The following is a 27,686-nucleotide window of genomic DNA, read 5'->3' on the forward strand; positions in this document are numbered from 1 at the left end:
GACTCATAGCAACATGGGGAATTTTAAAGAATTCCCAAGGTACTATGAATGATTAATTTACTTAATTTTTAAAGTTTTAATGTTAATAGAATTAATGGACCTGTGAAAAGAAAAAGAGTTTTAATATATATTAAGAAAATGAAAGGAGATATAGCTTTTTCTTACAAGAAACACATTTAACAGAAACAGAACATAAGAAATTAAAGAGAGATTGGGTTACAAAAGATAGGATTAAATACATAGGTCCTTTGAAGATAAAATTATAGTAATTGGGGAAAGTAAAAAATAAATATCAAAATTATTTTGAACTCCATGGAGCATGTGGGGGTCCTCCAATATCCAGGCAATCTTTCTCTTCTTTCTTTTTTCTTTCTTTAGATAAGGGTTAAGGGGGGGGGAAGGGTTAAGGGGAGGGGGGAGGGTTAATATTATCTTTCTTACTATTTTACTATTACATTTATTCTTTGTAAATTCTAAAATTTAATAAATAAATATTTTAAAAAAATACTGAATTGATTCCACATCCTAAGGGATCAATTTAAAGGACTATAAATTCATGTTCTCAGTATTTATTGCTTATTTATTTATAATAATTATTAATTTTTCTTTTCTATCTCTGCCATGTGTGTTTTTTCATTGATTCTTTGCATTTCTTTCTACTTGCTATGAATTCCCACAAAAAAAGAATCTCAGGGTTAAATATGGTGGCATACATGTACTCTGATAATAAATTTACTTTGAACTTTGATTCTGATCCTTAGAAAATGCAATAGGGTTGATGGTTCAGACAACAGACTTTGAGGGCAAGAAGCCTGGAGACAGTGCACGAGTCCATGATTGCTTCCGCTTCTCAAGAACCTCACTGATTAAAGCACGGAGGAAGACTGAAATCATCGAGGCAAGTATAGAGGGGTGAGTGGTTGTTCAGCGCCATCTAACAGCTTCTCGCTCGCTGCTGCCAGAGGAAGGCATTTGTGTATGACAGTCTCTCTCTCTCTCTCTCTCTCTCCCTCTTGCTCGCTGCTGCCAGAGGAAGGCATTTGTGTATGACAGTCTCTCTCTCTCTCTCTCTCCCTCTTGCTCGCTGCTGCCAGAGGAAGGCATTTGTTTATGACAGTCTCTCTCTCTCTCTCTCTCCCTCTTGCTCACTGCTGCCAGAGGAAGGCATTTGTGTATGACAGTCTCTCTCTCTCTGTCTCTTGCTCACTGCTGCCAGAGGAAGGCATTTGTTTATGACAGTCTCTCTCTCTCTCTCTCTCTTTCTCTCCCTCTTGCTCGCTGCTGCCAGAGGAAGGCATTTGTGTATGACAGTCTCTCTCTCTCTGTCTCTCGCTCACTGCTGCCAGAGGAAGGCATTTGTTTATGACAGTCTCTCTCTCTCTCTCTCTCCCTCTTGCTCACTGCTGCCAGAGGAAGGCATTTGTTTATGACAGTCTCTCTCTCTCTCTCTCTCCCTCTTGCTCACTGCTGCCAGAGGAAGGCATTTGTGTATGACAGTCTCTCTCTCTCTCTCTCTTTCTCTCCCTCTCGCTCACTGCTGCCAGAGGAAGGCATTTGTGTATGACAGTCTCTCTCTCTCTCTCTCTCTCTCTCCCTCTTGCTCGCTGCTGCCAGAGGAAGGCATTTGTGTATGACAGTCTCTCTCTCTCTGTCTCTCTTGCTCGCTGCTCCCAGAGGAAGGTCCTGCACTCAAATGATCTCCCTCAATACTGTCAGAGGATGGTGCCAGAGTCCTTGGGTCTTGGGCAAAGTTTAATCGACATAGTTTGTGGATTGGACTCAGCAGTTCATGTTATAGTGAGTTTCTGGTTTCTGGTCACTCCATTTTTGTTGTTATTTTGGGCAACTGTGAATTGGGGCTGCTGCAGATAATGAACATTGAGTTGAACTGAATATGCCTGGACTCTTTTGGTTTTGTGTTTTTATATCTGTGCTTTTGGCTCATTTCTTTGTTGCTATTTGTGGGATCTGTTTTTTTAGTGAGGGGTTTGGGGTAGGGTTGATGCTTCTCTTTACATGGATTCCACGGACTATTTTTGTTTCATGACTGTCTGTAGGGAAGATGAATCTCAGGATCGTATACTGCATAAATTCCTTTATAAAAAAATTTACTTTGAAGCTTTGAATGAAAGACCCTTTATCAGAACAGCAATTGTTATGTAAATAAGGTTATAATTGTGATGGAGCAAGGGTTCAGCAGAATAATTCCTGGATTGTTCCATGAGAAGAGACTAAGGGAATAGAGTTGTACTGTACTGAGAAAAGAAGAAGGACCAGAGACATGGGGCCATGCAGTGGTAGAGATGTTGCTCATTGCTTCAGTGACCAGGTTCAACCCTGACCTCAGGTGATGTTACTATGACTATCTCCCCATAAACAGGTGAGGTATCTTTGGGTTTCCTTCATTTAATTCCTTTGGAATTAAATGCAGCATCTCCAAGTTTGCGGATGACACAAAGCTGGGCGGCGGTTCTAGCTGTGAGGAGGATGCTAAGAGGATGCAGGGTGACTTGGATAGGTTAGGTGAGTGGGCAAATTCATGGCAGATGCAATTTAATGTTGATAAATGTGAGGTTATCCACTTTGGTTGCAAGAACAGGAAAACAGATTATTATCTGAATGGTGGCCGATTAGGAAAAGGGGAGATGCAACGAGACTTGGGTGTCATTGTACACCAGTCATTGAAGGTGGGCATGCAGGTACAGCAAGTGGTGAAAAAGGCAAATGGTATGTTGGCATTCATAGCAAAAGGATTTGAGTACAGGAGCACGGAGGTTCTAATGCAGTTGTACAAGGCCTTGGTGAGACCACACCTAGAGTATTGTGTGCAGTTTTGGTCCCCTAATCTGAGGAAAGACATTCTTGCCATAGAGGGAGTACAGAGAAGGTTCACCAGATTGATTCCTGGGATGGCAGGACTTTCTTATGAAGAAAGACTGGATCGACTAGTCTTATACTCACTGGAATTTAGAAGATTGAGGTGGGATCTTATTGAAACATATAAAATTCTAAAGGGATTGGACAGGCTAGATGAAGGAAGATTGTTTCCGATGTTGGGGAAGTCCAGAATGAGGGGTCAAAGTTTAAAGATAAAGGGGAAGCCTTTTAGGACCGAGATGAGGAAAAACTTCTTCACACAGAGAGTGGTGAATTTGTGGAATTCTCTGCCACAGGAAACAGTTGAGGCTGGTTCATTGGCTATATTTAAGAGGAAGTTAGATATGGCCCTTGTGGCTAAAGGGATCGGGGGTATGGAGAGAAAGCAGGTACAGGGTTCTGAGTTGGATGATCAGCCATGATCATACTGAATGGAGGTGCAGGCTCGTAGGGCCAAATGGCCTCCTCCTGCACCTATTTTCTATGTTTCTCTGTTTCTCTCATCCCAGAATCGTGGGGTTGGTAGGTTAATTATTCATTATGTTGCCCCTAGGATATAGGTGAGTGGTGGAATCTTTGCACACACCACCAGCATCGAGAACGGTTATTACCCTTCAACCATCAGGTGCCTGAACAGTGTGAATAATTGCACTCTCCTCAACACTGAACTGATTCCACATCCTACGGACTCACTTTCAAGGACTCTGAAACTCATGTTCCCAGTATTATTTATTTACTTGATGCTTATGAGGAGACAGTGGATTGCTTGGAGGGAGAAAGAGTTTTAAAGAATTTACTACAGGGGAGTGGGCACGTTCCCAAAGAGACAACAATTGTGCATAACTAGGCACCTGGCAAAGGCCAATAAAAAAAAAAGTTTGGTTTAAGCGGAGTGGCCATTGCGTGAGAAGGCCCGTGTTGAGTGGGGAATTGAGACTTTAGTGAGAAGGGGCTAAGCTGCAGGCAGATTATTTTATTATTTATTCTTTCTTTCTTTTTTTATTGCACATTTAAAGCAGCGGGAATGCCAGTCAGGATACTGGAATGCTCCTCTTATGGGATGCGGGAAGGCAAAGGGACCTCCCCTGTCCCTGACGACTACATCTGAAAGAAGTGCAGCTTCTAACAGATGTTGTTAATGAGCTGGAGCTAGAAATGATTGAACCCCAGAACATTTGAAATGCTGAAGGGTTGACAAACAGGACACACACAGAGGCTGGACACAGGTAACTGGGTGACAGTCATGAGGAGGGAAGGGGATAGGCAGCCAAAGTCGAATACCCCGTGGCCATTTCCCGTATTATCAGTTATACTGCTTTGGATGCTGTTGGGTGGAATGACGGAGCAGAGGAAAGCCACGATGGTCAGGTCTCTAACACTGAGTCTGGCTCTGGGGCTCAGAAGGGAAGTGAGGGAAGAGGTGAGCTGTCGTAATATGGGATTCATTGGTTAGGGGAACAGAAAAGAGGATCTGTGAAAGAAACTGAGATTCCTTAATGGTTTGTTGACTCCTGGGCACCGGAGTCTTGGACATCTCAGATCAAATTCACAGCATTCTTAAGTGGCAAGTTGAGAAGCCAGAGGTAATGGTCCACATCAGTGCCGATGACATAGGTAAGAGGGGTGAAAGGTTCTGCAAAGTGAGTTCATGGGGTTTGTTGCTAAATTAAAGGTCAGGACCTCCAGGGTTGTGATTTCAGAATTGCTACTTATGCCACATGCTAGTGAGGCCAGAAATAGGGATATCGTATAGTTTAACACATGGCTAAAGAGTTGGTACAGGTGGGAGGTCTTCAGATTTTCGAATTATTGGACTCTCTTCCAGGGATGCAGGGACATGAACAGATGGGAAGGTTTGCATCAGAACTGGAGGGGTCTAATATCCTAACTGGAAGGTTTTCTAGTGCTGCTTTGTGTGGTTTAAACTAGAGTTGCAAGGGGAAGCTAACTGAAATGCCAGAACAGACAGTAGAGTGGTTGTGGAGAAAGATGTAAGCCTACATACAAAAACTGGAATTGAAAAGTTAAGCATGGTGGGACTGATGTTCTGAGCTGCATATATTTCAATGCAAAGAAGATTATTGGAAAGGTGGATGAGCTTAGGGCATGGATCAGCACATTGATTTATGACAGTGTAGCCATTAGCGAGACTTGGTTGCAGCAGGGGCAATTCAGGGAACATGTCATGGCGGTGCTCAGGCAGGACAGACAGTGAGACTTTTTGGTTAGAATTGCGGAATAAGAAAGGTATGACTACATTAATGGGATTATATTATAGATCACCCAACATTTAGAGGATTTAGAGGGGCAAATTCATGGAGAGATTGCAGACTGTTGCAAAAAATATGAAGTTGTGTTAGTAGGTGATTTTAACTTTCCATATATTGACTGGGACTACCACACTGTAAAAGGGCTGGATGGGAAAGAGTTTTTCAAATGTGTTCAGGAAAGTTTCCTAATCAGTACAGAGAAGTCCCAACTAGAGAGAGTGTGATAGTGGATATTGAATTAGGGAATGAGTCAGGGTAGGTGACAAGTCTGTGTAGGAGAACTCTTTGCTTCTCGTGATCATAATGCCACTTGTTTCAAGGTAATTATGGAATAAGACAGGTTTGGACCTTGAGTTGAGATTCCAAATTGGAGAAAGATCTTTTTTGAAGGTATCAGAAAAGATCTGGCAAATGTGGATTGGGACAGGTAGTTTTCTTGGTAAGTGGGAGGCCTTCAAAAGTGAAATTCTGAGAGTGTTGAGTTTGTATGTTCCCAAGGATAACAGGCTTAGGGAGCCTCGTTTTTTGAGAGATATTGAGGCCCTAGTAGAGAAAAAGAAGGAGGTGCATAGCAGGTATTGGCAGGCAGGAACAAATGAGATACTTGAGGAGTATAAGAAATGTAAGAGAACATTTAAGGAAGAAATCAGGAGGGCTTAAAGAAGACATGAGGTTGCTCTTGCAGACAAGGTGAAAGAGAATCCAAAGGCTTCTACAGATACTTTCAAATCAAAAAGATAGCAATGGACACAATTAGTCCTCTGGAAGATCAGAGTGGTAGCTGAAAGAGATGCAGGTCTTAAATGGGGTTTTGCATCTATATTTACTTGGGAGGCAAACTCTGAATCTACAGATAAGAGGCAATACAGCAGTGAGGTCATGGACCCCATGCAGATTACAGAGGAAGAGGTGATTGCTGTCTTGAGGTAAATCAGGATGGATTGATCTCCAAGCCCTGAGAATGTGTTTCATCAGCCCCTGTGGGAGACTAGTGCAGAAATTGCTGGGACCATTCAAGGATATTTGATACATCCTCAGCCACAGGTGAGGTGCTGGATGATTGGGGGATAGCTAGTGTTGTTCCATTGTTTAAGAAAGGCTCTAAGAAAAAAAACTGGAAATAATAGGCCGGTGAACCTGACATCAGTAGTGGGAAAGTTATTGCAAAGTATTATTATGGAATAGATGGCTTTGTAGATAAGTTTGCTGATGATACAAAGATAGGTAGAGGGGCCGGTAGTGCTGAGGAAACAGAGAGTCTGCAGAGAGACTTGGATAGATTGAGGGAAAGGGCAAAGAAGTGGCAAATGAATTACAATGTCGGAAAGTGTACGGTCATGCACTTTGGTAGAAGAAATAAACAGGCAGACTATTATTTAGATGGGGAGAGGATTCAAAGTTCTGAGATGCAATGGGACTTGGGAGTCCTCGTGCAGGATACCCTTAAAGTTAACCTCCAGGTTGAGTCGGTGGTGAAGAAGGCGAATGCACTGTTGGCATTCAGTTCTAGAGGAATAGAGTATAGGAGCAGGGATGTGACGTTGAGGCTCTATAAGGCACTGGTAAGACCTCACTTGGAATAATGTGTGCAGTTTTGGGCTCCTTATTTAAGAAAGGATGTGCTGACATTGGAGAGGGTTCAGAGAAGATTCACGAAAATGATTCCGGGAACGAGAGGGTTAACATATGAGGAACGTTTGACCGCTCTTGGACTGTAATCCTTGGAGTTTAGAAGAATGAGGGGGGAACCTCATAGAAACATTTCGAATGTTGAAAGGCACGGCCAGAGTGGATGTGGCAAAGTTGTTTCCCATGGTGGGGGAGTCCAGTACGAGAGGACATGACTTGAGGATTGCAGGGCGCCCATTCAGAATGGAGATGCGAAAAATTTTTTTTAGCCAGAGGGTGGTGAATCTATGAAATTTGTTGCCACGGGCAGCAGTGGAGGCTAAGTCATTGGGTGTATTTAAGGCAGAGATTGATAGGTATCTGAGTAGTCAGGGCATCAAAGGTTATGGTGAGAAGGCAGGGGAAAGGGACTAAATGGGAGATTGGATCAGCTCATGATGAAATGGTGGAGCAGACTCGATGGGCCGAATGGCCGACTTCTGCTCCTTTGTCTTATGGTCTTATGGTGGTATCCTAAGGGACTGGATATATAAATATTTGGATAAATGGGGACTGATTAGAGAAATCACATGGCTTTGTACATGATAAGTTGTGACTAACCAATCTGATAGAGTTGGTTTATAGATTCAGATTCAGTTTATTGTCATTTAGAAATCACAAATGCAATGCAGTTAAAAAATGAGACAACGTTCCCACAGAATGATATCACAAAAGCATATGATGAAACAGACTACACCAGAAAATCCATGTAACATTTGGCAATCCCCAATCCAGAGTCCGGAGAGGCTGCTGCGTATTAATATCACGCTACCGTCTTAGCGCGTTCCCTGGAAAGGAGCTCCAAATCCACTGGACAAAAACAAGACCAAAAATTAAATCTACAAGACCTGCACAAAACCACATAATTACAACATATAGTTACAACAATGCAAACAATAGCATATTTGATAAAAAACAGACTATGGGCACATTAAAAATAGTCCAAGATGTTAAAGGACTGTAAGTTCAAAAGAAATCACCACAGTTTCCACAAGTCCCCAGGGTCCTGACAGACTCACCATCCCACGCTGGCGGCAGAAGGGAATACCCCCGCTATGGACTTCCATGGCGCCGCCCGAGTCAGCCTCGCAGATGCAGACACAATGAAAGTGACCTGAGTCTGTCGAAAGGACTCCAAATCCGTCGAACCTCCGAGCCGATGACCATCCCCTCCGGCACAGCTTCTCCAAGCACCATCCTCTGCGGAGCGTATTAATACACCAACGGCCATCAGCAACGCGACCCCGAGGACTGGGGGCCTGTTCTTCCCAGCAGAATCCCAGACCTCACAGCAGCAGCAGCAACAAAGAAGGTCTTCCTGGAATTTCCCGATGTTTCTCCGTGCTCCCACGTCTGTTTTCAATCAATTATAATTGCGCACGGCACCCTACTTCACAAATAACAGATAATCAGTTCCGGAGTGGCCGCTGCAAGCTGCGTCGTGCAGCCATCTTGGATAATATATAGACCTTATAGAGGTAGGAGGAATGTTTTGGACCTTTGACAAGGTTCCACATGGGAGGTTGGTCAAGAAGTTTCAATCAGTTGACACTCAAGATGAGGTATAAAACTGGATTAGACATTGGCTTTGTGGGAGAAGCCGGAGTGTAGTTGTAGGTGGTGGTCTCTCTGACTGGAGGCCTGTAACTGGTGGTGTGCCGCAGGAATTGATGTCAGCTCTGTTGTTGTTTATCATTGATATCAATGATCTGGATGATAACGTGGTAAACTAGATCAGTAAATTTGCAGATGACACCAAGATTGGGGGTGTAGTTAACATCAAAGAAAACTATCAAACTTGGCAGTGGGATCTGGACCAGGGGGTGAAATGGGCTGAAAAATGGCAGATGGAAGTTAATACAAACTTGTGTGAGGTGCTGCACTTGGATAGGACCAAACAGGTTAGTCTTACACATGAGCATTAGGGCACTGAGGAGTACGGTAGCATAGAGGGATCTGAGAATATAGATCCATGATTCTTTGAAAGTGGCATCACAGGATGTTAGGGTCGTAAAGGAAGTTTTTTGGCATGTTGGCCTTCATGAATCACCATATTGTGTACAGGAGTTGGGATGATGGTAAGGCCTAATTTGGAGCATTGTGTCCAGTTTTGGTCTGCTACCTACAGGAAAGATGTAAATAAGATCGAAAGATTGCAGAGAAAAGTTACAAGGACGTTGCTGGGACTTGGGGACCTGAGTTACAGGGAAAGGTTGAATAGGTTAGGACTTTATTCCCTGGAGCATAGAAGATTGAGGAGAGATTGGATAGAGGTATATAAAATTATGACTAATATAGATAGGGTAAATGCAAGCAGGTTTTTTCTACTGAAGTTGGATGTGACGAACTAGAGGTCATGGATTAAGGGAGAAAGGTGAAATAATTAAGGGGAACATGAGGGGGAACTACTTCACTCAGAGGGTGATGAGAGTGTGGAATGAGTAGCCAGTGCAAGTGGTGGATGCAGGGTCAATTTCAATATTTTAGAGATATTTGGATAGGCATATGGAGGGGAGGGATAAGGAGGCCTATGGTCCTTGTGCAGGTCAATGGGACGAGGCAAATGAATGCCTTGGCAACAACACAATTTTTGTTTCTGTGCTGTAGTGTTAAATGACTAAATAACACTATTATTCTTATCTTTTTTGTATTCACACACTTTGTCTTTTTTTACACATTGGTCATTTGTCAGCTCTGGTGTGTAGATTTTCCTTGATTCTGTTGTATTTCTTTGTTTTACTGTTAATGCCTGCAAGACAATGAATCTCAGGGCAGTACATGGTGACATATACAAAAGACTCAGTGTCTGACAGTGCCTTGTTAATGAGCGAAGGCAGAAGAGAATGGCTAGACTAGTACAAGCTGACAGGAAGGTGACAAGATCTCAAATAACCACACATTACAGCAGAGGAGTGCGGAAGAGCATCTCAGAATGCACAACCTGTCCAAACTTGAAGTGGATAGGCTGCAGCAGCAGAAGACCGCGCATATATACCAAGTGGCCACTTTATTAGATACAGGAGGCCACAGAGTATACATACTTTGATAGTAAATTTACATTGAACTTTGAACTCTGGCAGTCAGGAGAATCAAATGAGATTAGTATAGGGTCAGTGCAATAGGCATTTTATAATTAGTGGAAACACTGCGTTGAAGGGTTTATTTCCACGCTGCATGAGTCCACAACCTTCACATTCTGATCAGTCTTGAGAAGGAGTGAAGTTGATACTCCCCTTGGCTGAGATGCTAGAACTATGGGTACATGTCTGAAAAGAGTGGTGATTCTTTGGAATTGATTGCTCAAGAAAGCTGCAGAGGTTCAATCACTGCATATATTGAAGGCGGACCCAAAAGACGTTATTAAAGCAAATCAAGGGACGTGGAGTCAGTGTAGTAATAGGCGAAGTGAGATAAGATTGAATGAGGAACCAGGAGCCAGAAATAATTTTCATGTTGAATTATTTCCTTTCTAGAGCTCGAATCCCTTTTCCCCCCTTAAAATGAAACAAAATAATAACAGAACCTAGTTTGCACTGTTGAAATGTTCAAAGAATCTCATCTGATTTTTTTTTTTGGCACATTTCTCTATATAAAGTCAATTCTTAACTTTGTACTTAAAACCAGCCACTTGGATTTGTGCAGCATTGCAAGTTGTCCAGTGCATTTTCTCATGAGTGTTATCCAAACATTAGGGAGGGAACGGCAAAGCTTAATGCTCCAAGGTGGAAAGGTTAGAACCAACTACATGTGAGACCCAGGCCATGGGGCTCACTTGCCCTTGCAGGGTAATTAGGGTATAGGAGAGTACAGAGGTAGGAGGACTGAGACCAGTGCAGCAGTTGCTGGGTCCTCATGTGATGGACTAATATAATTAAGAAATGGGCTGCAGAGTTTTGAAAAATACTCGTTACCATAGGTGTGAAAATCCTGGCAGAGAGCACCAGATAAGTCAAGTCTAAAGATCATGAGACCATAAGAAATGAGAGTAAAATTTAGCCTTTCAGTCCATTGAGTCATCTTCGCTGTTCAATTTTTTAACCCAACTCTCCTTCCTTCTACCAATTAAGGAACTATCAATATCTGCCTTAAATGAACCCGAAGATTTGGTCTTCACTTCTATTCGTAGTGACAAATTACACAGATCCATCAGTCTTTGCCTGAAGAAGTTTATTTTGGATTTATATTTATATATTAATCACATGTACATTGAAGTGTACAGTGAAAAGAATCATCTGCGCGAACAACCGGCACAGTCAGAGGATGCTTTGGGGCGCCACACACTCGAGTGCCAAAGTTCACCAGATCAACACAGAGCTAGCAATGACAACTGAACAAATCCCTTACCACCAACCAACACACACAGACAGTCCTCTAATTCCAGGACAGGATGTCTCTGGGCCTCTGACCTCCAGAATGTGGCCTCAGATTCTCAAATATTGGGCCGGGCCCCCATCTTCTGGACTTGCTAACTTAGGGGTTCAAATCTTCATTTCAGTTTTAAAGGGACTTCCCTTTATTCATGGCTGTATGCTCAGATCCATGACTCTCCTACTAATGGAAATATTTTCTCCATGTCCAGGCCTTCCAGTATCCAATAGTTTTCAATGCCACCAACCATCCACTTCCCCGACTGTTTGAATTCCATTGTCTACAGGTCCAAAGCTAAAAAATGCTTCTAGTATGTTAAGCTTTTCATCCCTGGAAGCATTCTTGTGAACTTGCTCTGGACCCTCTTCAGGGCCAGCACATTTTCCCTTGTGTTTGGGGCTCAAATTGCTGACAATATTCTCAATGCAGTTGGATTAGCACAGCAGGACGTTAGCAGCTCTTGCTAGACTTTAATTGCGCAGTGGGGAACATAAAAAACAGTGGCAGGAATCAGCCATTTTGCTTCTCATGCCTGTTCTGCTATTCAACAAATACACATCTGGTAACTTACCTCAGTACCAATACATAAAAAGCTATCCAATGCTGACCATAGTTTGCCTAACTCAAAGTTCAAAGGTCAAAATAAATTTATTATTGAAGTACATATATGTCACCATTTACTATCCTGAGATTCATTTTCTTGCGGGCATTCACAGCAAATACAAAGAAACACAATGGAATCAATAAAAAAAGCTGCACACAACAATGATGGACAAATACCAATGTGCAAAAGGCATCAAACTGTGTGAATACAAAAAAAGATAAATAAACAACAAATGTCAAGAACATTAGTTGAAGAATTCTTGAAAGTCAGTCCAGAGCTTGTGGGAACAGTTCTGTAATGGAGTGAGTGATGTTGAGTGAAGTTATCCCCTCTGGTTCAAAAGCCTGATGGTTGAGGAGTAATAACCTGGTGGTGTGAGTTCTGAACCTGGTGGTGTGAGTTCTGAAGTCCCTGCACCCTCTTCACAATAGCAGCAGCAAGAGTAGAGCTGTTTGGTCAAACCCTTTTTACTTTAAAATAAATTTAGCAGTGATTTAGTGAGAAGGGAGATCTCATTGAAACCCATTGAAAATTGAAAGGTCTCGATAGAATGGACATGGAGGGGATGTTTTCTAGAGGAGGGGAGTCCAGGAAAAGAGGGCTCAGCCTCAGAATACAAGGACATCCCTTTAGAACGGAAAGTAAGAAGAATTTCTTAACCTAAAGGGTGGTGAATCTATGGAATTCATCTGTGGATGGCTGTGTAGGCCGTCATTGGGTATATTTAAAGCAGAGGTTGATAGGTTTTTGATTAGTAAGGGTGTTAAGGGTTATGGGAAAAGGCAGGAGAATAGGATTGAAAGGGATAATAAATTTAGGATTGAATGGCTAATCATATGAAGAGCATTTGATGGCTTTGGGCATGTATTCACTGGAATGAACAATTATGAGGGGTGACCTCATTGAAAGCTATTGAATGGGGAAAGGCCTTGATAGAGCAGATGTGGAAAGGCTGTTTCCTATGAAGGGAAAGTCTAAGATCAAAGGACACAACTTCAGTATAGTAGGATGTCCTTTTAGAATGGAGATGAGGAGGAATTTCTTTAGCCAGAGAGTAGTGAATATGAAGCATTTTCTGCCACAGGCAGCTGTGGAGGCCATGTCTTTATGTGTATTTAAGACAGAAGTTGATAGATTTTTGATTGGTCAGAGCATGAAGGGATAGGAGGAGAAGGCAAGAGATTGGGGCTGAGAGGTAAATTGGGTCAGTCATGTCGAAAAAGCATAGCAGCTTCAATGGCCAAATGGCCTGATTCTGCTTCCATATCTTATGGTCTTATGGTCTAAATCAGTCAAAATGGGATTGCAGATCAGACTGGATGGGCCAAATTCTACTACTATGTCTTATAGTCCAGAAAAGTGACTGCTATTTTTATAGTTCATAGGTCTTGTCAATAAAAATCTTCCAAGCAATTAATAAAAATCTTAATAAAAATCTTCCAACCAATCTTTGAATGTTTCATTCCACTTTAAATAGTGCTGATAGAAGCCTCAATCCAGGCTGACTTAGAAGGCAATTGGATGTCCTCGTGAAAAACTTGCAAAACCCATGTTTAGTGGAATTCCTCATGCGATGCTAATACAGTGTTTAGTTGAAGTCTTGCTGCCATAATTGTAGTCTTGAATTTCTGACAGGTAAAGTCAGTATAATCCACACTAATCCCCTCCTTCAGCTTTCTCAGGCACCAATAGGGTTTAATCATTAACTCAAAGGTAAGTATTTGTAAGAATTTTATGATTACTTTAGGAATTTTCACTGGCCATTCCAAAAAAGACAAGAATGTAAACCCACTTGTAAATGATTAATTAAACTGTGCTGCTGTGCTTTGCAACTCCCCATTGTACCATTAGTTTGCTTTTAACCTGAAATCACTTATCAGAGTTGGAATGGGGCAAAATAGTCCATTCTGTTATGACATGCTCTGATAACACAATTAGGGCAGTGTTAGGTTTAAGGGATTTCCAGTGTTAAGTAACTTCTTGTTATCTAGATGTGAAACATTAGTGTAATGAATTTACCAAATACGCAGAATTTAATAAAAAGTTTAACCTCTTGAGCATTCATTTTGATTTTTTTTGGATCTGATGTAAGGTCGCAAGCTAGAATTTTGACTGTTCTACAAGTGCTGTCTCTTCTACAACGTTTCCACCATATACTGTTTCTTTTATTTTTGATTTTCAGCATCTATAGGCTTTATTTCTCAAATTCTGACCATGATACCATTTTCCCTGAAGCCCTGCACTTGCTTCAGATTAAGTAGGTAAATTGTAATTGTTTGTTTCAAACTACTGGGAATTACCAACAAAATCTGGCTAATTTGATTATTACTCTCAAAAGTGATGATGCATTTTTGTTCCACTTCTCTATGTTATAGTTCAGTAGCTGGGAATACACCATACGGACGACTGTATAGTTTTGGGCTCCTTAACTAACAAAATAAGTTGTCTCCCTGGCAGTTCTGCAGGGAAGGTTCCATAACTGGATTCAAGATTTTCGGGTGGTTATCTTATGAGAAAAGATTGAGGGGATTGTGTACATATTTAGAAAAATGAAAAGACCATAAAACTGTAAGACATAGGAGCAGAATTCGGCCATTTGGCCAATCAAATCTGCTCCACCATTATCCTTACCTGCTCATCACCTCCCACTGGTGCACCTTCCCCCTTCCCTCTTTTCCATGGTCTTCTACTCTCTCCTGTCAGATTCCCAGTTTTCCAGCCGTTTATCTCTTTCTCCTATCAAAGTCCCAGCTCTTTACTTCACTGCTCCTTCTCTCCTGGTTTCACCTATCACCTACCGACTTGTACTTCCTCCTCCCCTTCCCCCATCTTCTTGCTATAATTGCTAACCTTTTATTTCAGTCCCAATAAAGGGTTTTGAAATGTCGACTGTTTATTCATTTCTATAGATGCTGCCTGGCCTGCTAGGTTCCTCCAGTATTTTGTGTGTGTTTCTTTGATTTCTAGCAACTGCAGATTTTCTCATCTTTGGACCTCATTCTCCTGCCTTCTTCCTGTAACCTTGACACCCGTAACAGGTAAGAACCTCAAAAAGTGATCATATTGAAGAATAAATGCTTAGTGAATGTTCCCTCTGATGGAGGACTATAACTTGGAATGGGATATTGCTGAATTCTTCCAGAATTTTGTGTGTGTTGCTTGGATTTCCAGCATTTGCAGATTTTCTCTTGTTTGAATGGGATATAATGCTTGGATAAGGAGTCACCAATTTAAGAGGGAGTGAGGAAGATTTTTTCTCTTTCAGTGGATTAGGAATCATTTGAATTCTCCATGCTATTCTCATGTTTCTTGTATTCTAACTGCTTGCTGATAGCAAGGGTGTGAGGTGTGATCCTATAATTAAATAGAGAAAAGCCTATGCACCCCTTTGCTAACACAGAATTAAAATGAATCACAATGTTAAGTAAAGCAACTTATCTGAGAGCAAATTCTGAAGGAAGGGCAACTCTCTTTACCTGTCATCGCTTCCATTCAAAACTTCCTCTTTAGGACTCAAAAGGAAGCCAATAGATTGATTCCCGTTTACCAAACCCCTGTTAATATGGCTAACAGATAACATATGCTAGAATGGTTATAGTTATGTTATTTCTCAGTTTTACTCACTTAACTGAAGAAGTGATTTTTTTTCCGCTCCAAAGCATGATGTACTGTAGGTAAAGGTGAGGCACTGGAAATCCTACCGATGAAAACTGAAGATCAAGCACTTGTTCATCATGTGACAGGTTCATTCAATAGAATCAAAATCAGGTTTAATATCAGTGCCATTTGTTGTGAAATTTGTTGACTTTGTTGTAGCAGTAAAATGCAATCTGTGATAATGTAGAAAAAAGCTGAATTATTTATAGTAAGTATATATATATATAATAGTTAAATTAAATAAGTAGTGCAAAAACAGAAATAATAAAAGAGTGAAGTAGTGTTCATGGGTTCAATGATCATTCAGAAATCAGACAGCAGAGGGGAAGAAGCTGTTCCTGAATTGTTGAGTGTGTGCCTTCAGGCTTCTGTACCCTCTTCCCAATGGTAACAATGAGAAGAGGGCATGTCCTGGATGGTGGGGGTCATTAATGATGGGCACCTTAACTGTAAATTTAATTTTTTAACCTCTATTGTCTTGAAAGTTGCTACTGTGGATTTGGAGTATTAATGCACTCAGTTTAAATCAATTACACTGAACTGTTCAGAAATCAGACATAGAGCATAATATGCATGGGCTTGGGCCACAGAGAGTTCAGATGGCATTACACACCATAAGAAGCAGAATTAGGTCATTCAGCCCATTGAGTCTGCTTCGCTATTCCATCATGGAATGGAACATGGCCAGCTAAAATTTTCTGACATTGAATTCTCATTAGAGCTTTCTTGCATCTTTGTACATTTATATTTTATGAATATAATATCGTTCTTTGAATATAAGAATGGTATGGTAGGATAGCGGTTAGCATAATGCTTTACAGCAGGGTTCAATACCCACCACTTTCTGCAAGGAGTTTGTGTGTTCTTCCTGTGACTGTGTGTGTTTCCTCTGGCTGCTCCAGTTCCCTTACAAATTCCAAAAAGACGTATGGGTTAAGGTTCGCAAGTCGTGGGCATGTTATGCTGGTGCCAGAAACATGGCAACAAACACAGGCTGGCTTCAGCATAGTGCAAGTGATGATCCAAATGGTGCACTTCACTGTATGTTTCAATGCACATGTGAAAAATATGGCTAAATTTTAATCTTTGAATAATACCATATTTGGAAATTATTTGCAACTTTTTTTTCTAAAATCGTGCAAGTAAAAGAAGACTAAATTCTTTCAGCTAATAAATTGAAATAGCTAAATTAATTGTTACCGATAATATCAGAATGTGTAGAATTACAAAATAACACTCATTTTAAAAATATGTTCAGAGAGTCTGTGCTACTTTATGTGCATCAATTACATAATGCAAAAAAATCTTCAAGGATTCGTAATTAATGTCAGTATCAATTTTTTTGTTTATTTTAGTCTTTTTTTTGTTTAAACAGTATGTTGAATATTTTGGCAAAAATTCAACTCAGAGCAGTTACTGACCTATCCTAAATGAGAAAGTTGAATTAGTACCTGTGGAAATAAATAATTAACTCTGAGTACATTTCCAAATTTGTTGTTTTAACTAAGCACATTAATTTATTTCAATAACTCAGCATGGAATATTTAAATAAAAAATTTCCACCAGATTTGGAAGATTTTCCATTATGAATATGCTTTCATACTTATTATAAAGAAAAGACCTTTCATGGTATCTGAATGTCCCAACTTGCAACCAAAGTTCAGAAGTTCAAAGTAAATTTATTATCAAAGTATGTCACCATATACTACCCCGAGATTCATTTCCTTACAGCCATTCACAGTAGAACACCAAATACAACAGAATCAATTAAACTGCACACAAACACGGCTGACAACTAATGTGTAAAAGGAGACAATATGTGCAAATAGAAAATACATAAATAAATAAATAGAGAAAGATAGATAGGTTGATAAATAATACTGAGAACATGAGAGGTAGAGTCGTTGAAAGTAGGTACATAGTTTGTGGAACAGTTCAGTGTTGAGGTGAGAGGATCCACGCTGCAGCCTGATAGTTGAAGCATAACTTTTCCTGAACCTGGTGGTGTGGGACTGAAGGTTCCTATACCATCTTCCCAGATGGCATCAGTAAGAAGAGAGCAAGGCCTGATGGTGGGTACCTTGATGATGGATGCTGCTTTCTTGTGACAGTGTTCCTTATTGATGTGAGGAGGACTTTGACTGAACCTATTTTAGCTACTCTAATTTTTAATTACTTTAACTGTTGAATATTTTAATTTTTAATGATATAATGCAGAAAGCAACACTTCAAGATCTCAGAAACAGTAAAGGAGTCAACGTCTGCAAGTCCGCTTTTGTGCATTTTCTTGTCGAATAAATATTAACTAGGACACCATAAGATTTTCTCTGGTTTTTTTTGTATAGCACTGAGGAATCTTTCATACCAACTCTGGCAGAGCAGCAGTTGCTTGATTCCTCACTGAAGTGTCAAACTCCAGAGGATTGGATACCCACTGATCATGCATTACATCACCAACACAATGGGGGTTAGCGTTTGTTGTCTGTGTCTGACTCGGGATTTGGACACAGTTCTAACCTTGAGCATAACTTTGACTAGAAACTGACTACTTCTAAAGCCAATCCATGAGTATTCCATATTTAGGAACTAAACAGGGACTTTATTCTAACAAAACTGACATTTTCCCCAGCATATTTTAAAACAATAACTTCAAAATAGTGTTGAATATGCAAATAAGAAACCTAGATGTAAATGAATTCTAGTTTAAATACAAGTATTGTATGACACAATTTAGTTTTATTTCATGTCCTCATTCCTTTGGCCTTTAAGCTGTGCGATGTCCCCTGTAAAAACCTACAAGAACCACAACTTCATTTATATGCTGTCCTTAACATAGGAAAAGAGATTTCAAGCCATTTCACAGGAGCGTTATCAGATAGAAAATTAATGCTACCATGTTAGATAGCCAAATACTTGTTCAAAGTGGTAAATTTTGCAGAGTGCCTGAAATGTTATTAGGAAGAGAGGTTTAGATAGGGAATTCTGAAGCTAACAACTAAGCGATGGTATTTATCAATGGTTTAACCACTTGTGATGGACTTCAATCAGAACAGGATGGGCTCCCTACTTCCATGGCAGAATGCTTTAACATTTGGAGAATTAGAAAGTGCCTTTGATCAGCTCTTTGCACATGTTGATATTGTGATCCACCACCAAGTGCCTTAAGTATTTGACTTCCTGCTTTTATTTCTTGTTTTTGTTTAGTTTGTTTTGCTTTTGCCATGGATTCAGATTAATTCTGTCCACTGGGACTTTTTCTCCTGCACTAATCCTTTCTATCCAGGTAATGCCAGGTGACTGAATCAACTTCCACCTAATTCATTACTACAGCTGTTTGAAGGGAAAGGAAGCCACATTTTTCAGTCATCCTCCTTTTTAAGAACTCAGAGGTCTTATCTCCTGCTGAAGAATGAGACAGTTGCACAAATATACTGAAGATTGCTTCCTGACCTCATGTCAAATGTCAATGCTGGGCTCTAGGCGAGGCTTTGACACACAATCAAGTGACAGATCCAAAGATGTTGTCATAGCCAGCAACTGATTGGCAGCTGTTGTGTAAGTTTTTAAAATAACTGAACTTAACTTGATGTAAATGTAAGAGCACTCTTAAGGTAATAGATTTATTCAGCATGCCCTTCGAAGCAGCTTGTCCATGCCAACCCAAGGATCTAGTTGAAGGGGCTTGACCCAAGATGTTGACTATCCATTTTCCTTCATAGATGCTGCCTGACCCACTCAGTTCTTCCAGTAGTTCGTTTTATCTCCAGATTCCAGGATCTAATCTGTTGTATCTCCATTAAAATGAACACTGTTAGTTTATCAGGTTGGTATGTCACCAAATACTTTAGCAAATTTCCACAGATGAACTGTGGAGGGCATACCGCCTGTTATCATCACCAGTTGATATGGAAGTATCAGTGCGCAGGACTGTAAGCGGCTTCAGAGGTTTGAAGGCACTGCCAGCTCCACCACGGGCACTAACCGTCGAGGACACCTTCAAAAGGCAATGGCTTTAGAAAGAGACATCCGTGGATAAAGAACATTTACCATCCAGGACATGATCTCTTCTCTTTACCACTGCAAGAGGGGAGATCCAGGAGCCTGAAGACCCACACTCAGTCTTTTAGAACTGTTTCTCCGCCATCAGATTTCTGAATGGTACATAAACACATGAACACTTACTTGCTATTCTTCTCTTGTAATATCTATTTATATTTATCAATCTACATATCTGGTTAGTTGTTTGCTTATTTTTATAGTAAGTTACAGAAGTTTGTTGCACTTACTCTGTACTGCTGCCATATAACAAATTTCATGACAGATGTCAGTGACAATAAACCAGATTTTGATTCTGATTTTGACTTTTCTTGCCGCCTGTCCTGTTCCCTACCTGCCCTATCTACAGGACTTGCTTTCTTTCATTCCTAATTTGCCTTAGACTGCCTATCTGCCCTTGGAATTCCTAATGGCCTTTTGACAGTATTAAAATAATCCAAATATTAGTGGTTAACTAAATAGTCAAATAATGTAATTAAGCATCTCAATGCCAAAGAGATCAGTCAAATTCATTTAGAAGGATATTCCCCTGCACTTGATTGCACTTCTTCCACTTGCCTGCCGTAAAACTGAGGGGCCAGATAGGAAGAGCATCCAGATACTTAGGTCAGTGTTCTGCCATTGATGTCAATGATGAGTTCAGGTGGAATGGGATGCTGGATGATGGTGCCTCCATTTCATCTCTGATTTCCAGCTTGCAATGCGAAAACACCAGGTCCAGAGTGCTTGCTGGTGGAGCCACTGGCTCAAGGTGAGAAATTATTGGAGCATTCTGGTCACCTCACTACAGGAAGGATGTGGATACTACAGAAAGAGTGCAGAGGAGATTTACAAGGACATTGCCTGGACTGGTAAGTGTGCCTTATGAGAATAGGTTGGCCTTTTCTCCTTGGATGATGAGAGGTGAGCTGATAGAGGTGTATATGATAAGAGGCATTAATCATGTGGATAGCCAGAGGCTTTTTCCCAGGGCTGAAATGGCTAGCACGAGGGATTATAGTTTTAAGGTGCTTGGATGTCAGAGGTAAGTTTTTCACACAGAGTGGAGGGTGCGTGGAATGCACTGCCAGTGACGGTAGTAAAGGTGGATACAATAGGGACTTCTAAGAGATTCTTAGATACATAGACAAATAGAGGGCTATGCAGTAGAGTAATTCTAGGCAACTTCTAGAGTGGGTTACATGGTTGGCACAACATTGTGGGCCAAAGGGTCTGTAATGTGCGGCAGATTTCTATGTTTCTATGTTCATTATATCCTGGCTTCAGTAATATCCCAATGGATGACTGAGAACATGAAATTCTTAGGAGTCAGAAGAGGAGAAGGGGAGACTATATTTTTCCCCATGGCAAAGTCTTTGTTATCTTCTTATGTTCGTATCAAGGAGTATGTAGTTATTGCAGGAAAGAGGTGCTCAGGTAAAAGTTCAGCCATGTTCTTAATGAATGACTGAGTGGACTCAAGGGGTTAATTAGTCTAATCCTGCTTTCATTCTTAATTCTTATGTTCTTCTTGCTAAACCCGTTGGCAGAGATAATTTGGAGTTTAGGTTAGACGTTTACCGAGCAGATAGCTTTATCTGTGAAAAGAACTAGCAAAAGCCATCGATGCCCCACTTCCAGATTTATAAGCAGAATCCGGAAAATGCCTCGCTGCATTAATACTGCACTTTTCAATTTCAAAGAAGGTTTTATTTTTGCATCAGGCTGATTACGTCATCAGTGCCATGAAGAAAAACATTTTTACAGTCAGCCACAAATAACAGAGTTCAACGATACAGTTACCACTCACAGACCTGCCACTGTTAACAAGGGCAGTCTAAGGAACTGAAGAAAGATGGCATGAAGTTCAAAGTTCAAAGTAAATTATTATTGAAGTATGTATACCATATACAACCTCAACATTCATCTTCTTGCAGATACCCAGAGGAAAATAAGTAAATACAATAGAATCCACGACAAACCACAAACAAAAACATCCAATGTGCAAAAGAGGACAAGTTGTGTAAATAATAAAAGAAGTAAACAAATAATACAGAGCTACAGGCTCCCCAAAGTGAGTCCACAGACTATAGGGTGAGGTGAGTGAAGCCTTCCACGCCATTTAGGAATCCATAAGACCATAAGATACAGGAGCAGAATTAGACCATTTGGCCCATCGAGTCTGTTCTGTTATTTCATCATGACTGATGCATTTTCCCTCTCAGCCCCAAAGTCCTAAAGTCCTGTCTTCTGCCTATATCCCATCATGCCGTGACCAATTGAGAATCTATCAACCTCTGCCTTAAATATACACAAAGATTTGACCTCCACAATTGCCTTTGGCAAAGATTTCCACAGATTCACCACTCTGTGGCTAAAGAAATTCCTCAATTCCTTTCTAGGACTCCTTTCTATTCTGAAGGTAGTTGTAAGGCAACAACCATTCCTGAATGATGTCCCATCATATTATGCAGCACTGAAAAGCAGTGTTGTGCTGAAAGGGGAGGAGGTTCTGCTTCTGTAGTGGCAACTCCCACTAAAGTAGTTGCCATGCATAAACAACAATAAAACAAAGGACACCCTATTGATTTGTTTTTTTGTGTGAAAAGCAGATAGTTATTTGTTATATGTAATTAACCTCCAGGACTGGGAGTAACACCACAATGCAGTAATTTATGTGATACTTTCCAAACTGTAACTTTGGTAAATATTCTTTGATAATTTTGAGTTTCATGTCCTGGAATACGGTCTACAGATTGCATATGGTTTTAGCACTGAGGGTAATCTTGAAATTGTCTATCAGAATGAATCATTGTATGATAGATTTTTCAGGAAAGTGCAAGAGTTAAACTACACACTGCAAATTCAACATTAAATACTGAACGTAATTATATCAGCAAACACGAGGAAATCTGCAGATGCTGGAAATTCAAACAACAACACACACAAAATGCTGGTAGAACACTGCGGGCTAGGCAGCATCTATAGGGAGAAGCGCTGTTGACGTTTTGGGCTGAGACCCTTTCGTCAGGACTAACCGAAAGAAAAGATAGCAAGAGATTTGAAAGTAGTGGGGGGAGGGGGAAATGCGAAATGATAGGAGAAGACCGGAGGGGGTTGGATGAAGCTAAGAGCTGGAAAGGTGATTGGCAAAAGTGATACAGAGCTGGAGAAGGGAAAGGATCATGGGACGGGAGGCCTCAGGAGAAAGAAAGGGGGGGGAGCAACAGAGGGAGATGGAGAACAGGCAAACAACTAAATATGTCAGGGATGGGGTAAGAAGGGGAGGAGGGACATTAACAGAAGTTAGAGAAGTCAATGTTCATGCCATCAGGTTGGAGGCTACCCAGCCGGTATATAAGGTGTTGTTCCTCCAACCTGAGTTAGGATTCATTTTGACAATAGAGGAGGCCATGGATAGACATATCAGAATAGGAATGAGACGTGGAATTAAAATGTGTGGCCACTGGGAGATCCTGCTTTTTCTGGCGGACCAAGCGTAGGTGTTCCGCGAAACGGTCTCCCAGTCTGTGTCGGGTCTCCCCAAAATATAAAAGGCCTCACCGGGAGCACCGGACGCTGTATACCACACCAGCCGACTCACAGGTGAAGTGTCGCCTCACCTGGAAGGACTGTCTGGGGCCCTGAATGGTGGTGAGGGAGGAAGTGTAAGGGCAGGTGTAGCACTTGTTCCGTTTACAAGGATAAGTGCCAGGAGGGAGATCGGTGGGAAGGGATGGGGGGGGGACGAGTGGACAAGGGCGTCGCGTAAGGAGCGATCCCTGCGAAAAGCAGGAAAGGGGGAGTGAAAAATGTGTTTGGTAGTGGGATCCCATTGAAGGTGGCAGAAGTTACGGAGAATTATATGTTGGACCTGGAGGCTGGTGGGGTGGTAGGTAAGGACAAGGGGAACCCTATCCCAAGTGGGGTGGTGGGTGGATGGGGTGAGGGCAGATGTGCGGGAAATGGGAGAGATGTGTTTGAGAGCAGAGTTGATGGTGGACGAAGGGAAGCCCCTTTGTTTAAAAAAGGAAGGCATCTCCTTCGTCCTGGAATGAAAAGCCTCATCCAGCTCTTAGCTTCATCCCACCCCCTCCAGTCTTCTCCTATCATTTCGCATTTCCCCCTCCTCCCACTACTTTCAAATTTCTTACTATCTCTCCTTTTGCTTAGTCCTGATGAAGGGTCTCGGCCCGAAACATCGCCAGTGCTTCTCCCTATAGATGCTGCCTGGCCTGCTGTGTTCTACCAGCATTTTGTGTGTGTTGTTGTAATTATATCAGATTCCTTTTCCATTACTTTTAAGTCTTCTCAGGCTTTTCTAAAGATACTAAAAATAAATTTATATAACATTCATGAGGGTGGCATGATAAATGTAGTGGTTAGCGCAGTGCCTTACAGCACCATCTGTAAGATTGGGGTTCAACACTCATGACTGTCTGTATGGAATTTGTATGTTCTCTCTGTGTTCATATGCATTTCCTCCAGATGCTCCAGTCTCCTCCATTTTCCAAATATGTACAGGTTAGAGTTAATCAGCTTGACGTGAAGAGATCTCAGTTAACACGCAGCACATGTATGACACTACTGCTGAGAAGTTGGTACACAATTAAGAAACAACACCCAGCTCCGATATGAAAGCTCTGATGGAAAGAAGCAGACGTTTTCACCTGCTTCCTTCAGAGGTGTGTCCTAAGTGGATTGCATTGGGAAACAGGTCTCTGATTTCTGCTGACAATTCGTCAGGTCTTCAGCAGCTCCAGAGGAGTCCCCTGGAGTCCAAAATGGCATCACAGCCTCACGTACAACAAGCTGGAGGATAAGGCTCATCCGTGGAAACGAGCAGTCAATGTTTCAGGTCGAGACCCTTTGTCGGACTGAAGAGGGAGGGGGCAGGGCCCTATAAAGAAGGTGGGGGGAGGGTGGGAAGGAGAAGGCTGGTAGGTGCCAGGTGAAAAACCAGTAGGAGGAATGAACAAGGGGTGAGGGAGGGGATAGGCAGGAGAGGTGAAGAAGGAATGTAAGGGGAAAGCACTATGTAGTAGAAGAAGGCAGAATCATGAGAGAGGTGATAAGCAGCTGGAGGAGGAGGCAGAGTGAAACTGCGATGGAGGAAGGGAAGGGGAGGGAATTACCAGAAGTTGGAGAATTCCATGTTCATGCCAAGGGGCTGGAGACTACCCAGACGGTATATGAGGTGTTGCTCCTCCAACCTGAGTTTGGCCTCATCATGGCAGTAGAGGAGGCCATGTATGGACATATGTCCGAATGAGAATGTGAAGCAGAGTTGAAGTGGGTGGCAACCGGGAGACCCTGCCTGTTGTGGCGGACGGAGCGGAGGTGCTCGACGGAGCGGTCCCCCAATCTGTGTTGGGTCTCGCTGATGTAGAGGAGGCCGCACCGGGAGCACCTGTATCCAGTCTGTCCAATCTGAGATTTCCTTCCCTCTGTTTACTGCAACCATCCCCACACCCCAATTTCAGCATATGGAATCCGATTTGGATTTCCAATTTTGAAGAGTTTCTGTCTCATCCAGCACCATTCTGCCCTTCCCACCACTGAATATATTTACATGGAGCACTGGCACAAGAAGGCAGCATCCCCACCAGGCAGACTACACCCTTTTCTCACTACTACCATTGGACAGGAGGTGCCACACCACCAGGTTCAGGAGAAGTTATTATCCTGCAAATATCTGGCTCCTGAGCCACTGTGAATAATTTCATCCATCACAACTCTGAACTGATTTGATGACCCACAGACTCACTTTTAAGGAGTCTTTAGAACTCATGCTTGTTGTGCATTTAATATTTCAGCCACATCCCCTGCAGTAGAGTCAACTGCAAGCGAATTGAGAAAGTTACGGGACGATGCCAGGGCAGTGTTCAGGAATGGCAAAGGAAAACTCAAACATATCAAGGGCAAAATAGAGTCAAATGAAAATGACACGCCCAAATTTTACAAAGCCCATCCAGTTCCTTATACCATCTGTGACAAAGCTGAAGTAGATAGCATGGAGGCTGAAGGAACTCTTTCCAATGTTGAGTGGAGCCCATGCGCAATGCCAATGGTCCCATTAGCCAGTAAGAATGTGTCTGTCAGGATCTGTGATTGCTATCAATCCAGTACTGAAATTACACCAATACCCTCTGCTCAGAATAGAGGATATCTTTGTAAACCTTTCTGGAGGAAAACACTTCAGTAAAGTGGACTTAGCTGAGGCTTATCTACAGATGGAGAAGGAAGAAGAGTCTGAAATGCTTCTCAGCATGTAATAGGCTAGTTTTTGGAGAAGCATTTGCACCGCCACTCTGACAGAAATCAACGGACCATGTACTGTACGGCTACTCAGGAACTCAGCGTAACCTGGATGACATCATTGCTGCCAATAAGGATGACAAGGACCATCTCCAAAATCTCTAGACAGTGTTAGAAAGATTAGAAAATTAGGGGCTCAGAACATGACATAACAAATGCGATTTCTTTACGCCAAGCATCATTTACTGTGGTCACACCATCAATGCACAAGAATTATGCAAGTGTGCGAAGAAAATTCAAGCGGTAGTGGATACCACAAGCCCGACAGATATGTCACAGTTGCAGTCCTTTTTTGGATTTGTCAATTACTATAACAGGTTCCTGCCAAACCTGGCTATGACGCTCCATCCCTTGAACCCATTACTATAGATCCGGAAGAAATGTCAATGGGCAAAGCAGTGTGAGGTGGCTTTCCAAAAGGCAAAGGAAATGGTGAGGGCAGAAACTGTACTCACACATTATGATTTACATCATCCAGTGAAGATTGTCTGTGACTTCTCACCTTATGGTATAGATGTTGTCATGTCATATGTGCTGAGTAATGGACTTGCATCACATTCCCTTATCGATGCAGAGAAAAAATAGGCATAGATTGACAGAGAACCCTTGTGTCTGGTTGTCTTGTGCCTTGTCTAGAACACGAGATTGTTTCACAGCTACGAGTCTCACCTGCAAAACAGAGTGGTCTGATCACAAGAATAAGAAAGCCTCATGTAAGCCTAAGAGAAAAGACACCGGACTGACAAAGTGTCTCGGCCCGAAACGTCGACTGTGATTCTTCCTACAGATACTGTCTGGCCTGCTGTGTTCCACCAGCATTTTGTGTGTGTTGCTAGAAAAGACACTGGGTCCAGTTCAAGCTCCATCTTCAGAATCTTTTCTATCTCACTCAAAGAATCACTCCAGTATGCCTGAAGTTTGGGACCCAGTGTCTTTTCTGTTAGGCTTACCCAGCAATTGTATTATTAATGCACATCAGAAAAAAGTCGGTCACATCCTGACTTTTTGTGTGAGGAAGAACGTTTTACATTAGATATCCTATAAGGCCCCTGGACTTTTTGGTTGGCGTAAATTAATCATGGAATGCATTCCTTTGGACTTCTTGACATGTAGGGTACACTCAAAACCAAATAGTTTTCATGAAACATGGCAACCTTTTCTTTATGTAGATGTAAACCTGTCAGCTATATTAATAAGAGCTTTTGTAGAGGATGTTGTGGTGATGACTATATTTTGATGGAAGTGTTCTGACAGCCGATATCTGTGAGGGGAAGAAACGCAAATGTAAATGTATCTGGAAATTGGAAGTTTTGTTATGCTGAGCAAAAAAAATATTTATATAAAAAGGAAAGCCTCATGTATTCACTTTCAATTGACTGCTTCTCTCCCACCACGTTCTCTGCAACATTCTTTCCGCAATGAAGAGGTACCGAGGGTTCCTATCAAAGTCAGTTCCACAACTCCAGGATTCTCTCTCCGCTATCTACAAAGGACTTGTCTGGTACTTTATCCTGAGCAAGACTCATGCTTTCTCCTATCAGATGCCCCTTCTCCAGCCCTTTATCTCAATCGACTTCCCAGCTCTTTACTTCACCCCCCCCCCACCCTCCTGGTTTCGCCTCTCACCTTGTGGTTCTTCTTCCCCTCCCCCCCACTTTCTTACTCTGATTTCATGTCTCTTTCGTCCAGTCCTGGTTAAGAGTCTCAGCCTGAAACATCCACTTATTCTGCTCTATAGTTGTTGCCTGGCCTGCTGAGTTCCTCCAGCATTTTGTGTGTTGCTCCACACCAATTAAATATTTAGGCCCAAATAGGACAATTTAAATTTTACTATGGATGTCTATATAGTCGTTGTCGTAGATAATGTACAATTTATATATATAGGGTGT

General features: G+C 41.7%; 1 protein-coding gene across 1 annotated transcript; it reads left to right on the plus strand.

Annotated features, from left to right (window-relative positions):
* Positions 1–27,686, plus strand: LOC132395368 (uncharacterized protein K02A2.6-like). The gene is made up of 4 exons (XM_059971863.1): positions 1–39; positions 762–912; positions 14,755–14,825; positions 25,296–27,686. The coding sequence occupies exons 2-4, from the start codon at positions 779–781 to the stop codon at positions 25,682–25,684; spliced, it is 594 nt and encodes a 197-aa protein (XP_059827846.1). The 5' UTR covers positions 1–39; positions 762–778; the 3' UTR covers positions 25,685–27,686.

The sequence above is a fragment of the Hypanus sabinus genome, chromosome 6 (genome assembly GCF_030144855.1).
Source record: "Hypanus sabinus isolate sHypSab1 chromosome 6, sHypSab1.hap1, whole genome shotgun sequence".
Lineage (NCBI taxonomy): Eukaryota > Metazoa > Chordata > Chondrichthyes > Myliobatiformes > Dasyatidae > Hypanus > Hypanus sabinus.